This window comes from Hyperolius riggenbachi, chromosome 12 (assembly GCF_040937935.1).
Source record: "Hyperolius riggenbachi isolate aHypRig1 chromosome 12, aHypRig1.pri, whole genome shotgun sequence".
In the NCBI taxonomy this organism is placed as follows: Eukaryota; Metazoa; Chordata; class Amphibia; order Anura; family Hyperoliidae; genus Hyperolius; species Hyperolius riggenbachi.
Window position 1 is genome coordinate 171,915,118 of NC_090657.1, and position 21,711 is coordinate 171,936,828.

The 21,711-nt window shown below is 51.3% G+C and overlaps 1 protein-coding gene across 4 annotated transcripts in view; it reads right to left on the reverse strand.

Annotated features, from left to right (window-relative positions):
* The window catches only part of ZNF512B (zinc finger protein 512B), a 64,545-nt gene extending 45,273 nt beyond the window's left edge, over positions 1–19,272 (reverse strand). For 2 of the 4 annotated variants that reach the window (XM_068262780.1, XM_068262779.1), the window contains exons 1-2: positions 19,236–19,272; positions 6,154–6,252 (exon numbers count right to left, since the gene is read on the reverse strand). In XM_068262780.1, coding sequence (XP_068118881.1) covers positions 6,154–6,252; positions 19,236–19,257 — 121 coding nt within the window. In that variant the 5' untranslated portion in view covers positions 19,258–19,272. Of the gene's footprint in view, positions 1–5,978; positions 6,055–6,153; positions 6,253–18,783; positions 18,809–19,235 lie in introns of those variants that run through there. The other 2 variants (XM_068262781.1, XM_068262782.1) reach the window with 2 other exon arrangements.
* Between the last annotated feature and the right edge of the window lie 2,439 nt (positions 19,273–21,711).

Here is a 21,711-nt window from a genome sequence, read left to right on the forward strand (position 1 = left end):
ACATACCTGACATTTAACTCTTTGAGGCAGAGAAAGAAAAAAAGCAACACAGCATAGTTATTTGTGTGCTAGGCACTGTACATACACGTCTATCTCATCATGTCACATGTCAGTTCTGGTATCCTTTAAAAGAAAGTAAACATTGCAACCTCCATATCACTCTCACCTCGGGTTCACTTTAAAGGCGATTATGCAGTTGCTTATCTTTTAGAGCGGAGAGGAAGTTCTGAGTTCAGGTCCACCAGCCATACTCTAGCTGACTGGGGCACGGTGGAGAGGAGTGGCTCTAGCGGTACACTCTGCAGCGGTGGTAAGTTAGTTCTTCCACGCTAATGGGTCTCGCCTACATGTGAGAAGTGAAATTATACGATGCAATCTCAAGGATAAGGGGAGGCGGCCTGTACAGCGAGCATATTACAGGCATTAAATCTCTCGCCAGCGACACCTTCATAGCATAGCGTCTCGCAGGTGATGACTGATCTGTGCGAGGAGGGAGTTCCCAGCGCCTGCTCAGCAATTATCACCCTTCACAAATGGAAATCATCCTCCCCTCCCGCATGCTGTGAAGCCTTCTACACACAGCGATCTGAAACGGCCAGAAGACGGGTGTTGCTGTATCTGACACAATCGGTAGATTTGGTTAGGACATTCTTGTCCATTAGTGGTCCCAAATGATCATTTTTAGCCGTTCATACGAAGAATAGTTTGTAAACGATCATTCAGCAAATTGTATCATTACTGGCTGCCCTCACATCCCAGTGTACATCCCCATTCCCTCCAAAGTTATCTCAGGGGGCTTTAAAGTGCACTCGAGGTGAGAGGTATGTGGAGGCTGCCATATTTATTTCCTTTTAAACAATACCAGTTGCCTGGCAACCCTGCTTATCCTCTGCCTCTCATACTTTAGCCATATACCCTGAACAAGCATGCAGCAGATCAGATGTTTTATGGCATTATTTTCAGATCTGACAAGATTAGCTGCATGCCTGTTTCTGGTGTGATTCAGGCACTACTGCAGCAAAATAGACCAACAGGACAGCCAGGCAACTGGTATTGTTTAGAAGGAAATAAATATGGCAGCCTCTGTATCCCTCTAACCTCGGGTTCACTTTGTGTAGAGCCCTTGGGATCAGTTCCCGAAAATTCTTTCCAAGGGAGAGCCCCATCCACAGCTGAAGACTAAAGACCTGAGGGAGTGCAGGATTTCAACACCTGCTCAGCACTGTGGTTGCCAGTCGTGCGACCCACACCTGTCAGTTCTAACTACTGCACTATAAAGGGGCTCCTGTGTCTTTCATGTGCTTTATCATTTCTGGAAGGTCCTTGGAACCATACCAGACGTCTCCCTCTAGTGTAGAATGTTAACAGATGATGTAATATGACCAGAAACATCCAAACACACCCTGGAGTTTGGAAATAACTGATGTAGCATAATTCTTAATTCACAGATGAATTCATATTAAACAAGAAAAATCTGCTATATTCCCAGTGCACACCCCCTGAATATATATTACCACCTTAAAGGCAACCCGAGGTCAGAGTGATATGGAGGCTGCCATATTTATTACCTTGTAAACAACGCCAGTTGCCTGGCAGCCCTGTTGATATTCTGGCATAAGTAGTCTCAAAATCCTGAGTCCTGCTGAATCAGAGTACATGATCTGCTGCATTCTTGTTCAGGGTCTTTGGCTAAAAGCATTAGAGGCAGAGGATCAGAAGGACTGCCAGGCAACTAGTATTGTTTAAAAGGAAAGAAATAAGGCAGCCTCCATATAAAACTCTCACCTCTGGTTACCTTTAAAAATACTCAGCAATAAAAGAAACTAGTTATTCCCATAAGAGCATAAAAATTGGTAAAACACATTAAGAAGTACCACTTACACTCTTCTGCGTTTAAAATCAGGCATTGAGTTTGTCAGCGTGCTTTTCCCCGCCCAGTCTCCCGGTCACGCCACCCACATTGGCATCCCCGACACCTGTCTTCTCTATTCCATGGTTCCTGGTTATCTGTAGTGCCATTAGAGGCTCCTCCCTACCGGTTTTGTCACTAATCGCGTGACTCATCAAGAACATCATGCTAAATTTTATATGTGGAAATAAGTGCAAAACTTGAATGGACACTTGGTTTTATCATACAAGTTGCGCTATGAACTATTTTATTGCCCTTAGGTAAACCCTGATATGTGGTGATTTGAAGAGGTGATATCTATATGTACTGTATATAGGTGCATGGTTTTTGTAGTAGTGGTCCAACAGATACTGTGACTCAGTGAATGAAGGGTGTTGGTGGAGGCAAAGGCATTACCCTTGAGAGCGCTGATTAAGAGAACTTTTTGCATGAACTCATATTAAAGCCCAACTCTACATAGATTATTATTTTTTGTATATCTATATAATAAATCAACCCTATTTTGATGACTGATCCATGAGCTGCCTCCCTCTCTCATCTCCATATCCAGTCAGCAGCCAGCAAAGCGGAGTATATTGGGTACAAGTGTACAGCTCTGACGCTTTCTGGGTGTGAGCGACGCCCCCTGGCCACTGCGTCAGAGAGCTTTGAAGGAGTTCTCCTGGGATGATGCTCCGCCGCTGGCAGCCTCACTAAGTAAGAGATGCAGTCACCCAAAGAGCACAAAGTCTGACAGAAAGGCAGGAATTGTTTTTAATGAATGCAGGTTCTGCTAAAACTACAGCGTGTGCCCTGAGCCAGACAAACTTTCCATCTCTCCTCCCGGCCACCATGTCTGCAAACTAGGACAATGCGGTTCTGTTCTTCTGAACAAAGCGACGCATAGATGTCCTAATGCCTGTATATAAGGGGGCACCTCATGTTCAGCATCTGTCTCCTGTGTATGTAGATAAACGTGCCAGTGAAAACCCAGCAGGGCAATCGTACTGGGCCGTCACAACCACCTAACTCATGCGTAGAGGTGCTCCGCTGCGGATTGCTTAAAAATCCTCTATAACAAAAAAAAGTTATTCGACAGATAACAAAATCGGACAGAACTGACAAGTTTTCAACTAGTCAATCTTCTCTTGGGGGATTCTCAAGGTTTTCTTTGTTTTCAAAAGCATCTCCAGAAGGGCAGTTACTAAGTCTAACTGCCAAAATAGTAAGATACCAGCCAGATTGCGCGCGCCGATGCGCATGCATCTCAGCTTGAATGACGGAGAGTCTCCCAGCAGCGATCACCACTAGGAGACTAATATACTCCGTACAGCGCTGCGATCTAAGGCAGTTCTGTACTGGGGACAGCTGTATGACACGGCTGTCCCCCTGGCAGGCTCATGCCTAAGACAGCCAATCACAGTGATTGATTGGCTGGCGGGGGTGGGACGGAGGGAATGCAGTAGAAAAAAAAATACCAAAATATATTTAAAAATAAAAGCAATAAATATTTGTAGAAAAATAAACAGTCCAGCGGGGATCAGAGCCCACCAACAGAGAGCTCTGTTGGTGGGCAGAAAAAGCGGGGGAAATCACTTCCCCCCATGTGTCCTCAGGTGTCCCCCATGTGCCCTTAGGTGTCCTCAGTGTGGTTCTCAGGTGACCCTCATGTGTCCTCAGGTATCCCCCATGTGCATTTAGGTATCTCCAGTGTGGTCCCCAGCTCCCTGTGTGGTTCACTCCCGCGTTTCCCGTGTAATTAGTGTGGCGGCATGTATATATCTGTGTTGCCACCTGTATCACTGCCTGTCCTCAGTGTGGTCCTCAGGTGTCCCGCACGTGTCCTCAGGTGTCCCCACTGGTCCTCAGGTGTCCCCCACGTGTCCTCAGGTGTCCCTCACGTGTCCTCAGGTGTCCCCCACGTGCCCTTATGTGTTCTCAGTGTGGCCCCCAGGTGTCCCCATGTGTCCCTAATGTATCCTCAGGTGTCCCCAATGTGCCTTTAAGTATCTCCAGTGTGGTCCCCAGCTCCCTGTGTGGTCTACTCCCCCGTTTCCCATGTAATTAGTGTGGCGGCATGTATGTATCAGTGTTGCCACCCGTATCACTGCCTGGCTTCCCATGTGGTCCACTTCCCCATTCTCCCCTCTCTACGATTATGTGCGTCCCCCTCCCTGCTTGTGTGTGCGCTATCCCCGGGTATCAGCATAGTGGCAGTTTTACTTACTCCAGCCGCTCTCCCTTCTGCAATACGCGTCACCGGTGAAGCCATCACTAGAGGAGCGACAGAGGGGAGACCAGGTCTGCATTCCCGGAGAGCGGCCGGAGTAAGTAAGACTGCCGCTATGCTGATACCCGGGGGGAGCGCACACACAAGCAGGGAGGGGGGACGCACATAAGCGTAGAGGGGACCGGACACAAAGTGGTGAGGGGAGAATGGGGAAGTGGACCAAACGGGAAGCCAGGCAGTGATACGGGTGGCAACACTGATACATACATGCCGCCACACTAATTACATGGGAAAGGGAGAGCAGACCACACAGCAAACTAATGCCGGGAATCCCCGATGTGGCGGCGGCTTGCGGTCCGTATCGGCTGACTCTCGTAAGTCAGGGATTCTCTGAATTTTTGGGGGAGAAAAAGCGCGTCTTATACGGCGGAAAATACGGTAACCATTAGTTTATACCGCGATTTATGCTATTATTGGTACTTGAGTAGAACAGGTGTTGCTATGGCAACACGCATTACCACTAGTAATGCTTGTGTCACTTGAGTACCACAGTCATCTGGTAACTATAGTGACACAACCTCCCCTACACTCATGTGGTAACTATAATAACACAAGCTACCCTCTTGTCACGTGATAACCATAGTGAAACGGCCTTTCATCCATTCAGGTGACAACCATAGTCACACAGCATTCCTTCCAGTCATCTGGAACCCATAGTGACACAACCTACCCTCCAGTCATGCGGTAACCATAGTGACACGGCCTCCCCTCTGGTCACGTGATGGCCATAGTGGCATAAGCTACCCCCCCTCCCCCCGGTCATGCCGTAACCACAGCGATACAGCCTATCACACGTGGTAACCAAGTGACCCGGTCTCCCCTCCAGGCATGTGGTAACCAAAGTGAAACCATCTACCCTCTGGCCATGCAGTAACCATAGTGATACGGTCTTCCTTCTGGTCATGTGGTAACCATAGTGATACGGCCTCCCCGCTAGTCATGTGGTAACCATAGTGACACTACCTCCCCTCCAGTCATGTGGTAACCATAGTGGTACAGCCTCCCCTCTGGTCACGTGATAACCAGTGTCACAGCATCCCCTCCAGACATGTGGTAACCATAAGGACATGGCCTCCACTCCGATCATGTGGTAACCATAGCCACACAGCCTCCACTCTGGTGATGTGATAACCAGTGACATGGCCTCCCCTCTGGTCACCAGTGACATGGCCTCCCCCCTGGCCATGTGGTAATAATAATGGCAGGTAGTATAGAGTTTAGGAGCTCCAATTATAGAGCCTCCATAAACGTGCCTCAAATATTTTTTCCATCACAGTTCCAGGCCATGTCCTGCTCCATCCACAGGAACAATGGTTATATAAGGCCTTCAACACGTGACACATAGTTTTAGACATAGCAAGAGGAGCTGAGGCAGCAGAAGAGCAGTCTCAGAGCAGCTGACAGGTCAGGTAATTACCCATGATGCATGCTGACCTCTGCAGAACTCCCGAGAGGGCAGCAACCACGTGCTCTACCTCACAGCCCACCCCCAGCTTTCTCTACTACTCAAAAAGGCCAGTTCCACGGCTGTCATCCAGAACTGTTTGTTCCAGTAGTGTCCAAGTAAGGACCTAAAAAAGTATGCAGAGTTGGAACCCCTGATCTGGGCCAAAGGTATCAGAACCAGAGGACTGGAACTACAGTTGAGCTAGCAGTCAGTAACAGCTGCCTCCATATGCCTTTCAATGCTTGTGGTTTGTAGGGGTTTATATTGACGGTGGATATACTGTATGTGCAATAGATTAACTTCCTGTGTCAACGAGTGGTGAAAATTACACTACAAGGCTGATAAATATTCACCCATGATGTAAATATCAAACTGCAACGCCCATACAGGATCAAGGATGGTAAGCTCCCATTGCATTGTGGGACCTCCGCTTCTGTTGTCAAAATTGATAGGCAAACAAGCAATCAGTGTAATGGAGGCAAAAAATACAAACAAAAACACTTTCATTAACCACTTTCATCGACCGACCTGAGTCAAAGGCGAGCACCTGCAGCTGGGTGGAAGCAATAGATTTGCTCATCCGTGGAAACTGCCGCCTCGGTCCTGTGGCCAGAGAGTCCGCCATGACTGCAATAATGGAGGGAGGAAAAGAATCAAACCAAGGGCAGCCGTAAAGAAGTCTAAAGGTTAGTGAAAGGGGTCAGTAGACAGGTGACAAGAGGAGAAGTAGTAAAAAATGGCAGTGCAGGGACAGCCCAGACAGTAGGTGGCAGTGCAGGTACAGGTGTAAGGGGAAGGCCAGACAAAAGGTGGAAGTGCAGGGACAGGCTAGACCAGTGATCTGCAAACTTGGCTCTCTGTTAAGGAACTACAAGTCCCACAATGCATTTGCCTTTATGAATCATGACTGTGGCTGTCAGACTACTGCAATGCTAGAGAGGCAAGATTGCAGATCACTGGGCTAGACAGAAGGTGGCAGTGCAGGTACAGGTGTCAGGGGAAGGTCAGGCAGAAAGTGGCAGTGCAGGTACATGTGTAAGGGAAAGGCCAGGCAGAGGGTGGCATTGCAGGTACATGTGTAAGGGGAAGGCCAGGCAGAGGGTGGCATTGCAGGTACAGGTGTCAGAGGAAGGCCAGGCAAAAGGTGGCAGTGCAGGTAGAGGTGTCATGGGAAGGCCAGACAGAAGGTAGCCATGCAGGTACAGATGTCAGTGGAAGACTAGATAGAAGGTGGCAGAGGAATGCCAGGCAGAAGGTAGTAGTGTATGTACAGATGTCAGAGGAAGGCCAGGCAGAGGGTGGCATTGCAGATACAGTGGTGTGAAAAACTATTTGCCCCTTCCTGATTTCTTATTCTTTTGCATGTTTGTCACACTTAAATGTTTCTGCTCATCAAAAACTGTTAACTATTAGTCAAAGATAACATAATTGAACACAAAATGCAGTTTTAAATGATGGTTTTTATTATTTAGTGAGAAAAAAACCTCCAAATCTACATGGACCTGTGTGAAAAAGTGATTGCCCCCCTTGTTAAAAAAATAACTTAACTGTGGTTTATCACACCTGAGTTCAATTTCTGTAGTCACCTCCAGGCCTGATTACTGCCACACCTGTTTCAATCAAGAAATCACTTAAATAGGAGCTATCTGACACAGAGAAGTAGACCAAAAGCACCTCGAAAGCTAGACATCATGCCAAGATTCAAAGAAATTCAGGAACAAATGAGAACAAAAGTAATTGAGATCTATCAGTCTGGTAAAGGTTATTAAGCCATTTCTAAAGCTTTGGGACTCCAGCGAACCACAGTGAGAGCCATTATCCACACATGGCAAAAACATGGAACAGTGATGAACCTTCCCAGGAGTGGCTGGCCGACCAAAATTACCCCAAGAGCGCAGAGAAAACTCATCCGAGAGGCCACAAAAGACCCCAGGACAACATCTAAAGAACTGCAGGCCTCACTTGCCTCAATTAAGGTCAGTGTTCACGACTCCACCATAAGAAAGAGACTGGGCAAAAACTGCCTGCATGGCAGATATCCAAGGCAGAAACCACTTTTAAGCAAAAGAACATTAAGGCTCCTCTCAATTTTGCTAAAAAGCATCTCAATGATTGCCAAGACTTTTGGGAAAATACCTTGTGGACCGACGAGACAAAAGTTGAACTTTTTGGAAGGTGCGTGTCCCGTTACATCTGGCGTAGAAGTAACACAGCATTTCAGCAAAAGAACATCATACCAACAGTAAAATATGGTGGTGGTAGTGTGATGGTCTGGGGTTGTTTTGCTGCTTCAGGACCTGGAAGGCTTGCTGTGATAGATGGAACCATGAATTCTACTGTCTACCAAAAATCCTTAAAGAGGAACTGTAACGACAAAACAGCCCCTGGGGGGTACTCACCTCGGGTGGGGGAAGCCTCAGGATCCTAATGAGGCTTCCCACGCCGTCCTGCGTCCCTCGGGGGTCTCGCTGTAGCCCTCCGTACAGCGGTGACGCAATATTTACCTTCCTGGCTCCTGCGCAGGCGCTCTGATGGCTGTCGGCGCCGAAGTAGGCGGAAATACCCGATCGCCGTCGGGTCTGCTCTACTGCGCAGGCGCAAGTTTCCGGCGCCTGCGCAGTAGAGCGGACCCGACGGAGATCGGGTATTTCCGTCTATTTCCGTGCCGAAAGTCGCCACAGCGCCCCCGCTGGAGCCAGCAAAGGTAAATATTAAACTGACAGTCGGCACAGTCGCCGGCTGTTCGGAGGGCTGCGGCGAGACCCCCGTGGGACAGAGGACGGCGTGGGAAGCCTCATTAGGATCCCGAGGCTTCCCCCACCCGAGGTGAGTACCCCCCAGGGGATGTTTTCATGTTACAGAGTCTCTTTAAGGAGAATGTCCGGCCATCTGTTCGTCAACTCAACCTGAAGCGATCTTGGGTGCTGCAGCAGGACAATGACCCAAAACACACCAGCAAATCCACCTCTGAATGGCTGAAGAAAAACAAAATGGAGACTTTGGAGTGGCCTAGTCAAAGCCCTGACCTGAATCCTATTGAGATGTTGTGGCATGACCTGAATCCTATTGAGATGTTGTGGCATGACCTTAAAAGGGCAGTTCATGCTAGAAAACCCTCAAATAAAGCTGAATTACAACAATTCTGCAAAGATTAGTAGGCCAAAATTCCTCCAGAGCGCTGTAAAAGACTTGTTGCAAGTTATCGCAAACGCTTGATTGCAGTTATTGGCCCAACCAGTTATTAGGTTCAGGGGGCAATTTCTTTTTCACACAGGGCCATGTAGGTTTTGAGTTTTTTTTCTCACTAAATAATAAAAACCATAATTTAAAACTGCATTTTGTGTTCAATTATGTTATCTTTGACTAATAGTTAACGGTTTTTGATGAGCAGAAACATTTAAGTGTGACAAACATGCAAAAGAATAAGAATAAGAAATCAGGAAGGGAGCAAACAGTTTTTCACACCACTGTACATGTGTCAGAGGAAGGCCAGACAGAAGGTGGCAGGGCAGGTACAGGTGTCAGGGGAAGGCCAGACAGAGGGTGGCAGGGTAGGTACAGGTGTCAGAGGAAGGCAAGACAGAAAGTAGCAGTGCAGGTGTCAGGAAAAGGACAGGCAGAAGGCGGCAGTGCAAGTACAGGTGTCAAATAAAAGCCAGGCAGAAGGTGGCAGTGCAGGTACAGGTGTCAGAGGAAGGCCAGGAAAAGGGTGGCAGTGCAGATACAGGTGTCAGAGGAAGGCAAGACAGAAGGTGGCAGTGCAGGTGTCAGGGGAAGGACAGACAGAAGGTGGCAGTGCAAGTACAGGTGTCAAATGAGGTCCAGGCAGAAGGTGGTAGTGCAAGTACAGGTGTCAGAGGAAGGCCAGACAGAAGGTTGCAGTGCAGGTACAGGTGAAAGTGGAAGGCCAGACAGAAGGTTGCAGTGCAGGTACAGGTGAAAGTGGAAGGCCAGGCAGAAGGTGGCAGTGCAGGTACAGGTGTCAGGGGAAGGCCAGGCAGAGGGTGGCAGTGCAGGTACAGGTGTCAGGGGAAGGCCAGACCGCAGGTGGCAGTGCAGGTACAGGTGTCAGGGTAAGGCCAGACAGCAGGTGGCAGTGCAGGTACAGGTGTCAGAATAAGGTCAGGCAGAGGGTGGCAGTACAGGTACATGTGTCAGGGGAAGGCTAGACAAAAGGTGGCAGTGCAGGTAAAGGTGTCAGATGAAGGCCAGACAGAAGGTGGCAGTGCAGGTACAGGTGTCAGAGGAAGGCCAATCAGAAGGTGGCAGTGCAGGTACAGGTGTCAGGGGAAGGCTAGACAAAAGGTGTCAGAAGAAGGTCAGACAGAAAGTGGCAGTGCAGGTGTCAGGGGAAGGCCAGGCAGAAGGTGGCAGTGCAGGTACAGGTGTCAGAGGAAGGCCAGGCAGAAGGTGGCAGTGCAGGTACAGGTGTCAGGGGAAGGCTAGACAAAAGGTGGCAGTGCAGGTAAAGGTGTCAGAGGAAGGCCAGACAGAAAGTGGTATTGGTGTCAGGGAAAGGCCAGACAGAAGGTAGCAGTGCAGGTACGTGTCAGAGGAAGGCCAGGCAGAGGGTGGCAGTGCAGGTACAGGTGTCAGGGGAAGGCTAGACAAAAGGTGGCAGTGCAGGTAAAGGTGTCAGGGGAAGGCCAGGCAGAGGGTGGCAGTGCAGGTACAGGTGTCAGAAGAAGGTCAGACAGAAAGTGGCAGTGCAGGTACAGGTGTCAGAGGAAAACCAGACAGAAGGTGGCAGTGAAGGTACAGGTGTCAGGGGAAGGACAGACAGAAGGTGGCAGTGCAAGTACAGGTGTCAGAGGAAGGCCAGGCAGAAGGTGGCAGTGCAGGTAAAGGTGTCAGGGGAAGGCCAGACAGAAGGTAGCAGTGCAGGTACAGATGTCAGGGGAATGCCAGGCAGAAGGTGTCAACGCAGGTACAGGTGTTAGGGGAAGGCCAGACAGAAGGTGGCAGTGCAGGTACAAGTGTCAGGGGAAAACCAGGCAGGTGTCAGTGCAGGTACAGGCGTTAGGGGAAGGTCAGGCAGAAGGTGGCAGTGCCATTACAGGTGCCAGGGGAAGGCCAGGCAGCAGGTGGCAGTGCAAGTACAGGTGTCAGAGGAAGGCCAGGCAGAAGGTGGCAGTGCAAGTACAGGTGTCAGAGGAAGGCCAGATAGAAGGTAGCAGTGCAGGTACAGATGTCAGGGGAAGACTAGACAGAAGGTGGCAGTGCAGGTACAGGTGTAAGGGGAAGGCTAGACAAAAGGTGGCAGTGCAGGTACAGGTGTCAGAGGAAGGCCAGGCAGAAGGTGGCAGTGCAGGTACAGGTGTCAGGGGAAGGACAGACAGAAGGTGGCAGTGCAGATACATGTGTCAGGTGAAGGAGAGACAGAAGGTGGCAGTGCAGGTACAGGTGTAAGAGGAAGGCTAGACAAAAGGTGTCAGTGCAGGTAAAGGTGTCAGAGGAAGGCCAGACAGAAGGTTGCAGTGCAGGTACTGGTGTCAGGGGAAGGCCAGACAGAAGGTAGCAGTGCAAGTACATGTGTCAGAGGAAGGCCAGACAGAAGGTGGCAGTGCAGGTACAGGTGTCATGGGAAGGCCAGACAGAAGGTAGCAGTGCAGTTACATGTGTCAGAGGAAGGCCAGACAGAAGGTGGCAGTGCAGGTACAGGTGTCAGAGGAAGGCCAGACAGAAGGTTGCAGTGCATGTACAGGTGTCAGAGGAAGGCCAGACAGAAGGTTGCAGTGCATGTACATGTCAGAAGAAGGCCAGACAGAAGGTTTGCAGTGCAGATACTGGTGTCAGGGGAAGGCCAGACAGAAGGTGGCAGTGCATGTACAGGTGTCAGAGGAAGGCCAGACAGAAGGTGGCAGTGCAGGTACTGGTGTCAGGGGAAGGCCAGACAGAAGGTGGCAGTGCAGATACAGGTGTCAAGGGGAAGGCCAGACAGAAGGTGACAGTGCAGGTACAGGTATCAGTGGAAGGTCAGACAGAAGGTGGCTGTGCAGGTACAGGTGTCAGTGGAAGGTCAGAAAGAAGGTGGCAGTGCATGTACTGGTGTCAGTGAAAGGACAGACAGAAGGTGGCGGTGCAGGTACAGGTGTCAGGGGAAGGTCAGACAGAAGGTGGCAGTACATGTACAGGTGTTAGGGGAAGGCCATACATAAGGTGGCAGTGCAGGTACAGGTGTCAGGGGAAGACCAGACAGAAGGTGGCAGTGCAGGTACAGGTGTCAGGGGAAGACCAGACAGAAGGTGGCAATGCAGGTACAAGTGTTAGGGGAAGGCCAAACAGAAGGGGTACTGCAGGTACTGCTGTCAGGGGAAGCACAGACAGAAGGTGTCAGTGCATGTACAGGTGTCAGTGGAAGGACAGACAGAATGTGTCAATGCAGGTACTGGTGTCAGGGGAAGGACAGACTGAAGGTGTCAGTGTAGGTACAGGTGTCAGGGGAAGGACAGACTGAAGGTGGCAGTGCAGGTACTGGTGTCAGGGGAAGGACAGACAGAAGGTGGCAGTGCAGATACATGTGTCAGGTGAAGGAGAGACAGAAGGTGGCAGTGCAGGTACAGGTGTAAGAGGAAGGCTAGACAAAAGGTGTCAGTGCAGGTAAAGGTGTCAGAGGAAGGCCAGACAGAAGGTTGCAGTGCAGGTACTGGTGTCAGGGGAAGGCCAGACAGAAGGTAGCAGTGCAAGTACATGTGTCAGAGGAAGGCCAGACAGAAGGTGGCAGTGCAGGTACAGGTGTCATGGGAAGGCCAGACAGAAGGTAGCAGTGCAGTTACATGTGTCAGAGGAAGGCCAGACAGAAGGTGGCAGTGCAGGTACAGGTGTCAGAGGAAGGCCAGACAGAAGGTTGCAGTGCATGTACAGGTGTCAGAGGAAGGCCAGACAGAAGGTTGCAGTGCATGTACATGTCAGAAGAAGGCCAGACAGAAGGTTTGCAGTGCAGATACTGGTGTCAGGGGAAGGCCAGACAGAAGGTGGCAGTGCATGTACAGGTGTCAGAGGAAGGCCAGACAGAAGGTGGCAGTGCAGGTACTGGTGTCAGGGGAAGGCCAGACAGAAGGTGGCAGTGCAGATACAGGTGTCAAGGGGAAGGCCAGACAGAAGGTGACAGTGCAGGTACAGGTATCAGTGGAAGGTCAGACAGAAGGTGGCTGTGCAGGTACAGGTGTCAGTGGAAGGTCAGAAAGAAGGTGGCAGTGCATGTACTGGTGTCAGTGAAAGGACAGACAGAAGGTGGCGGTGCAGGTACAGGTGTCAGGGGAAGGTCAGACAGAAGGTGGCAGTACATGTACAGGTGTTAGGGGAAGGCCATACATAAGGTGGCAGTGCAGGTACAGGTGTCAGGGGAAGACCAGACAGAAGGTGGCAGTGCAGGTACAGGTGTCAGGGGAAGACCAGACAGAAGGTGGCAATGCAGGTACAAGTGTTAGGGGAAGGCCAAACAGAAGGGGTACTGCAGGTACTGCTGTCAGGGGAAGCACAGACAGAAGGTGTCAGTGCATGTACAGGTGTCAGTGGAAGGACAGACAGAATGTGTCAATGCAGGTACTGGTGTCAGGGGAAGGACAGACTGAAGGTGTCAGTGTAGGTACAGGTGTCAGGGGAAGGACAGACTGAAGGTGGCAGTGCAGGTACTGGTGTCAGGGGAAGGACAGACTGAAGGTGGCAGTGCAGGTACTGGTGTCAGGGGAAGGACAGAGTGAAGGTGTCAGTGTAGGTACAGGTGTCAGGGGAAGGACAGACTGAAGGTGGCAGTGCAGGTACTGGTGTCAGGGGAAGGCTAGAAAGAAGGTGGCAGTGCAGGTACTGGTGTCAGGGGAAGGACAGACTGAAGGTGTCAGTGTAGGTACAGGTGTCAGGGGAAGGACAGACTGAAGGTGTCAGTGTAGGTACTGGTGTCAGGGGAAGGACAGACTGAAGGTGGCAGTGCATGTACAGGTGTCAGTGGAAGGACAGACTGAAGGTGGCAGTGCAGGTACTGGTGTCAGGGGAAGGACAGAGTGAAGGTGTCAGTGTAGGTACAGGTGTCAGGGGAAGGACAGACTGAAGGTTGCAGTGCAGGTACTGGTGTCAGGGGAAGGCTAGAAAGAAGGTGGCAGTGCAGGTACTGGTGTCAGGGGAAGGACAGACTGAAGGTGTCAGTGTAGGTACAGGTGTCAGGGGAAGGACAGACTGAAGGTGTCAGTGTAGGTACTGGTGTCAGGGGAAGGACAGACTGAAGGTGGCAGTGCATGTACAGGTGGCAGTGGAAGGCCAGACAGAAGGTGGCAGTGCAGGTACAGTCCTGGCCAAAAGTTTTGAGACTGTCAAAAATATTAGTTTTTACAAAGTTTGCTGCTAAACTGCTTTTAGATCTTTGTTTCAGTTGTTTATGTGATGTACTGAAATATAATTATAAGCATTTTTATATGTTTCAAAGGCTTTTATTGACAATAACATGAGATGTATGCAAAGAGTCAGTATTTGCAGTGTTGGCCCTTCTTTTTCAGGACCTCTGCAATTCGACTGGGCATGCTCTCAGTCAACTTCTGGGCCAAATTCTGACTGATACCCATTCTTTCCCATTCTAACCCATTCTTTCATAATCGCTTCTTTGAGTTTCTCAGAATTAATTGGTTTTTGTTTGTCCACCTGCCTCTTGAGGACTGACCACAAGTTCTCAATGGGATTAAGTTCTGGGGAGTTTCCAGGCCATGGACCCAAAATTGCAACGTTTTAGTCCCCGAGCCACTTAGTTATCGCTTTTACCTTATGACACATTGCTCCATTGTGCTGTAAAATGCATTGTTCTTCACCAAACTGTTGTTGGATTGTTGGAAGAAGTTGCTGTTGGAGGGTGTTTTGGTACCATTGTTTATTCATGGCTGTGTTTGGCAAAATGGTAAGTGAGCCCAATCCCTTGGATGAGAAGCAACCCCACACATGAATGGACTCAGAATGCTTTATTGTCGGCATGACACAGGACTGATGGTAGCGCTCACCTTTTCTTCTCCTGACAAGCCTTTTTCTAGATGCCCTAAACAATCGGAAAGGGGCTTAATCAGAGAATATGACTTTGCACCAGTCCTCAGCAGTCCATTCACCATACTTTCTGTAGAAGATCATTCTGTCCCTGATGTTTTTGGGGGGAGAGAAGTGGCTTCTTTGCTGCCCCTCTTGACATCAGGCCATCTTCCAAAATTCTTCACCTCACTGTGCATGCAGATGCGCTCACACCTGTCTGCTGCCATTCATGAGCAACCTCTGCACTGGTTGCACTCCGATCCCGCAGCTGAATCCTCTTTAGGAGACTTGCTGGACTTTCTTGGATGCCCTGAAGCCTTCTTAACAACAATTGAACCTTTTTCCTTGAAGTTCTTGATGATCCTATAAATTGTTGATTTAGGTGCAATCTTAGTAGCCACAATATCCTTGCCTGTAAAGCCATTTTTATGCAACGCAATAATGGCTGCATGCGTTTCTTTGCTGGTCACCATGGTTAACAATGGAAGATCAATGATTTCAAGCATCGCCCTCCTTTTAACATGTCAAGTCTGCCATTCTAAACCCAATCAGCCTAACATAATGATCTCCAGCCTTGTGCTCGTCAACATTCTCACCTGAGTTAACAAGACGATTACTGAAATGATCTCAGCAGGTCCTTTAATGGCAGCAATGAAAGGCAGTGGAAAGGGTTTTTTTTTGGGATACAGTTAATCTTCATGGCAAAGAAGGACTATGAAATTCATCTGAACACTCTTCATAACATTCTGGAGTATATGCAAATTGCTACTATAAAAACTTAAGCACCAAATGTTCTCATTTCCAATATTTTTGACAGTCTCAAAACTTTTGGCCACGACAGAAGGTGGCAGTGCAGGTACAGGTGGCAGAGGATGGCCAGACAGAAGGTGGCAGTTACTAATGAGGTAATAGTGTGGCCAAACGACAGTACAAGGCAGGTAGTAATGGCAGCAAGGGGCAGGTAGTAATGGCATGACACTGGCCCTAGCAGGTAGTTGTGACAGCAGGGTATGATAGGTAGTAAGAGTAGGGGACAGCTTGAACTGAAACTAGAGGGCAAATGGGAGATTGGTGACACTGTGGCCAGATTGAAGTGATTTAATGTGGCAGGTAGAGGTGTTACACCTGGGTGCAGGTAGGTAGCAGTGACAGCAGATTGTAATGAGGTGACACTAGGGACATAACAGGGCAGGTAAAAGTGACAACAAGAAGCATGTGGCAGTGAAATGGGGGGTGGTTAGGGGCAGAAAGTAAAAAAGTATTGAGGTGACACTGGGGACAAGTGAGAGTGATGTAACGGAGCAGGTAGAAGTGACAGTTGTAAGCAGGTAGTAATAGTAGTAGTAGTGGAGGAAGTCAGAGAGTAATGAGGTGAACCTGAGGACAAGTGGCAGAGACATTATGAGGCAGATAGCAGAGATAGCAGAGAAAGCAGGGGGCAAGACAGAAATGAGGAGACACTGGGGACAAGTGGCAGAGACAATAGGATGCAGGTAGTTTTGACAGCAGGGAGCAGGTAGTAGTGACAGCAAGGGACAGGCAGTAGTGACAGCAGGGGGTAGTGACAGCAGGGAGAAGAGGTAACAGAGGGGCAGGTGGTAGTAACAGCAGGGGGCAGGTTGAAGTGACAGCAGGGGGCAGGTTGAAGTGACAGCAGGGGGCAGGTTGAAGTGACAGCAGGGGGCAGGGGCAGGATGAAGTGACAGCAGGTTGAAGTGACAGCAGGGGGCAGGTTGAAGTGACAGCAGGGAGCAGGTAGAAGTGACAGCAGGGAGCAGGTAGAAGTGACAGGAGAGGCAGGGGGTAGTGACAGCAGGGAGCAGGTAGAAGCAACAGCAGGAGGCAGGCAGTAGTGACAGCAGGAGGCAGGCAGTAGTGACAGCAGGGAGCAGGTAGAAGTGACAGGAGGGGGCAGGGGGTAGTGACAGCAGGGAGCAGGGAGCAGGTAAAAGTGACAGCAGGGAGCAGGTAAAAGTGACAGCAGGGGGCAGGGGGTAGTGACAGCAGGGAGCATGTAGAAGCCACAGCAGGGGGCAGGCAGTAGTGACAGCAGGGAGCAGGTAGAAGCAACAGCAGGGGGCAGGCAGTAGTGACAGCAGGGAGCAGGTAGAAGCAACAGCGGGGGCCAGGCAGTAGTGACAGCAGGGAGCAGGTAGAAGCAACAGCAGGGGGCAGGCAGTAGTGACAGCAGGGAGCAGGTAGAAGCAACAGCGGGGGCCAGGCAGTAGTGACAGCAGGGAGCATGCAGTAGTGACAGCAGGGAGCATGCAGTAGTGACAGGAGGGGGCAGGGGGTAGTGACAGCAGGGAGCAGGTAGAAGCAACAGCAGGAGGCAGGCAGTAGTGACAGCAGGGAGCAGGTAGAAGTGACAGCAGGGGGCAGGTAGAAGTGACAGCAGGGGGCAGGTGGTAGTGACAGCAGGGGGCAGGTGGTAGTGACAGCAGGGAGCAGGTAGAAGTGACAGCAGGAGGCAGGTATGAATCACAGCAATGGGCATGTAGAAGTGACAGCAATGGGCAGGTAGAAGTGAAAACAGGGGGCAAGTGGTAGTGACAGCAGGGGGCATGTAGAAGTGACAGCAGGGGACAGGAAGTAGCGACAGCAGGGAGAAGGTGGTAGTGACAGCAAGTGGTAGTGACAGCAGGAGAGAGGTATAAGTGACAGGAAGGGTCATGTAGATGTGACAGCAGGTGGTAGTGAAAGCAGGGGGCAGGTATAAGTGACAGCAATGGACATGTAGAAGTGAAAGCAGAGGGTAGGCAGTAGTGACAGCAAGGGGGCAGGTAGAAGTGACAGCAGGGGAACATGTAGAAGTGACACCAGGGGAACATGTAGAAGTGACAGCAGGGGGCAGGCAGTAGTGAAAGCAGGGGGACATGTAGAAGTGACAACAGGGAGCCGATAGTAATGACAGGAAGAGGCAGGTAGAAGTGACAGGGTCATGAAGAAGTGAAAGCAGAGGGCAGGCAGTAGTGACAGCAGGGGGGCAGGTAGAATTGACAGCAATGGACATGTAGAAGTGACAGCAGGGGGGAGGGAGTAGTGACAGCAGGGGGGAGGTATAAGTTACAGCATTGGACATGTAGAAATGACAGTAAGGAGCATGTAGAAGTGAAAGCAGTGGGCAGGCAGTAGTGACAGCAGGGGGGCAGGTAGAAGTAACAGCAGGGGGGCATGTAGAAGTGAGAGCAGGGGAACATGTAGAAGTAACAGCAGGGGGCAGGCAGTAGTGAAAGCAGGGGGACATGTAAAAGTGACAGCAGGGAGCCGATAGTAATGACAGGAATAGGCAGGTATAAGTGACAGCAATCGACATGTAGAAGCGACAGCAGGGGGGAGGTAGAAGTGGCAGCAAGGGGGAGGTAGAAGTGGCAGCAAGGGGGAAGGTAGAAGTGGCAGCAAGGGGGAAGGTAGAAGTGGCAGCAAGGGGGAAGGTAGAAGTGGCAGCAAGGGGGAAGGTAGAAGTGGCAGCAAGGGGGGGGGGGGGTAGAAGTGGCAGCAAGGGGGAGGTAGAAGTGGCAGCAAGGGGGAGGTAGAAGTGACAGCAAGGGGGAGGTAGAAGTGACAGCAAGGGGGAGGTAGAAGTGACAGCAGGGGGGAGGTAGAAGTGACAGCAAGGGGGAGGTAGAAGTGACAGCAAGGGGGAGGTAGAAGTGACAGCAAGGGGGAGGTAGAAGTGACAGCAAGGGGGAGGTAGAAGTGACAGCAAGGGGGAGGTAGAAGTGACAGCAAGGGGGAGGTAGAAGTGACAGCAGGGGGGAGGTAGAAGTGACAGCAGGGGGGAGGTAGAAGTGACAGCAAGGGGGAGGTAGAAGTGACAGCAAGGGGGAGGTAGAAGTGACAGCAAGGGGGAGGTAGAAGTGACAGCAGGGGGGAGGTAGAAGTGACAGCAGGGGGGAAGTAGAAGTGACAGCAGGGGGGAAGTAGAAGTGACAGCAGGGGGGGGGGGGGGGGGAGGTAGAAGTGACAGCAAGGAGCAGATAGTAGTAACAGCAGGGAGCCGATAGTACTGACAGGAGGAGGCAGGTATAAGTTACAGCAATGGACATGTAGAAGTGACAGCAGGGGGCAGGTAACAATGACAGCAGGGAGCAGGTAGTAGTGACAGCAGGGAGAAGGTGGAAGTGTAAAAATATATATATTTATATTCCTTACATCACATAACTCTGTATACATTACATATTGTTCTCTCCTGCTGTCTCTCCTCCCAAAGTATATGTAGCCCCCTCAGTTTAGTAAGCCACATGGGCCCCCAAGTATGTAGCCAGGGGCCCCGCAATATAGGGAGACAGAGCCCCCCCCCCCCCCCCCCCAGTATAAGTAGAAAGAGGGGCCTAGGTACAGGGGCCCCAATATAAGTAGACAGAGGGCCCCCTGTATAGGTAGACAGAGCCCCCTCCCCCCAGTACAGGTAGACAGAAGTGCCCCTTTGCTATAGCTATCCCCCGAGTATAGCGAGCCACACGGGCCTTACAGCACAGACAGCCATTGGAGCCCCCCCGGTACAGACAGACAGCACGCCCCCCTCAGTATTGGAGCCCCCCGGTACAGGCAGACAGGTGTGGCCCCCATGCAGAGTAGCGTGCGGAGCGCAGCACTGAACTCACCTCTCCAGGCTGCACCGGCCATCCAGCGCGTCACTCCCCCACGTGACCTGCGCTCTACCACGTGACCGCCGCACTGCAGGAACAGAGCGCAGCTGCCGGGGAGAGGCGTTCATTCCCGGTGCAGGCAGAAGGGAGACGCCGCTTCTACGAGGAGAGGAGGGTGGAGGCCTGAGAGACGCCGGGATCGCTGGGCAATCTGCAGCCGATCTCTGGTATGGTTAAGGGGAGGGCACAGAGGGAGCAATGGAAGGGGGTTACTAGACCACCAGGGAGGGCAATGGAAGGGGGGGGCCACTAGATCACCAGTGAGAGAAATGCCTAGACCGCCAGGGAGGGCAATGGAAGGTGGGTTACTAGACCACCAGGGAGGGCAATGGAAGGTGGGTCACTAGACCACCAGGTACAGCAATGGAAGGTGGGTCACTAGACCACCAGGGAGAGCAATGGAAAGGGGGCCAGAAACCCACCAGGGAGCGCAATGAAAGGGGGGCCACTAGACCACCAGGGAGGGCAATGGAAGGGGAGCCACTAGACCACCAGGGAGGGAAATGGAAGGGGATCCACTAGACCACCAGGGAGGGCAATGGAAGGGGAGCCACTAGACCACCAGGGAGAGCAATAGAAAGGGGGCCACAAACCCACCAGGCAGAGCAATGGAAAGTGGCCACTAGACCACCAGGGAGAGCAATGGAAGGGGGGCCACTAGACCACCAGGGAGAGCAATGGAAGGGGGGCCACTAGACCACGAGGGAGAGCAATGAAAGGGGGGGGCACTAGACCACCAGGGAGAGCAATGGAAAGGGGGGATATCTAGACCACCGGGGAGAGCAATGGAAAGGGGCGACATCTAGACCACCAGGGAGAGCAATGGAAAGGGGGGACATCTAGACCACCAGGGAGAGCAATGGAAAGAGGGGACATCTAGACCACCAGGGAGAGCAATGGAAAGGGGGGACATCTAGACCACCAGGGAGAGCAATGGAAAGGGGGGACATCTAGACCACCAGGGAGAGCAATGGAAAGGGGGGACATCTAGACCACCAGGGAGAGCAATGGAAAGGGGGGACATCTAGACCACCAGGGAGAGCAATGGAAAGGGGGGACATCTAGACCACCAGGGAGAGCAATGGAAAGGGGGGACATCTAGACCACCAGGGAGAGCAATGGAAAGGGGGGGACATCTAGACCACCAGGGAGAGCAATGGAAAGGGGGGACATCTAGACCACCAGGGAGAGCAATGGAAAGGGGGGACATCTAGACCACCAGGGAGAGCAATGGAAGGTCACTAGACCACCAGGGAGGAAAGGGCGAAGGGGGACACTAGACTTCCAGAGCAAGTTATCCTATACTGTGCCACTTACCCCCTCCCCTCCCCTACACTATACTGTGCCACTACCCTCTGCCCTACACTATACTGTGCCACCTACCCTTTGCCCTACACTATACTGTGCCACCTACCCTCCGCCCTACACTATACTGTGCCACCTACCCTCCGCCCTACACTATACTGTGCCACCTACCCTCCCCATGATGAAACAGTTCCGTCAGCCTATAGCATACTGTACCACCTACCCTCCCCTTTATTTACCAGCTACCCACCTCCTGCAACGTACAATCCTCGCCAAGACCTCCCAGCTACATTCCCCCTGATACCGTACTGCGCCACCTACCCTCCACATGACTTGCCAGCTAGCCTTCCTGTACACTCTTCTGTGCCACCTACCCTTCCCATGATGTGCCAGCTATCCTCCCCCTATACTATACTGTGCCACCTACCCTTCCTATGATGTGCCAGATATCCTCCCCCTATACTATACTGTGCCACCTACCCTTCCCATGATGTGCCAGCTATCCTCCCCCTATACTATACTGTGCCACCTACTCTTCCCATGATGTGCCAGCTATCCTCCCCCTATACTATACTGTGCCACCTACCCTTCCTATGATGTGCCAGCTATCCTCCCCTATACTATACTGTGCCACCTACCCTTCCCATGATGTGCCAGCTATCCTCCCCTATACTATACCGTGCCACCTACCCTTCCCATGATGTGCCAGCTATCCTCCCCCTATACTATACTGTGCCACCTACCCTTCCTATGTGCCAGCTATCCTCCCCTATACTATACTGTGCCACCTACCCTTCCCATGATGTGCCAGCTATCCTCCCCCCTATACTATACTGTGCCACCTACTCTTGCCATGATGTGCCAGCTATCCTCCCCCTATACTATACTGTGCCACTTACCATTCCCATGATGTGCCAGCTATCCTCTTCCTATACTGTGCCACCTACTCTTCCCATGATGTGCCAGCTATCCTCCCCCTATACTGTGCCACCTACTCTTCCAGTGATGTGACAGCTATCCTCCCCCTATACTGTGCCACCTACCCTTCCCATGATGTGCCAGCTATCCTCCCCCCTACACCATACTGTGCCACCCTTACCATGGCATGCCAGGTCCCCCCCTCCGT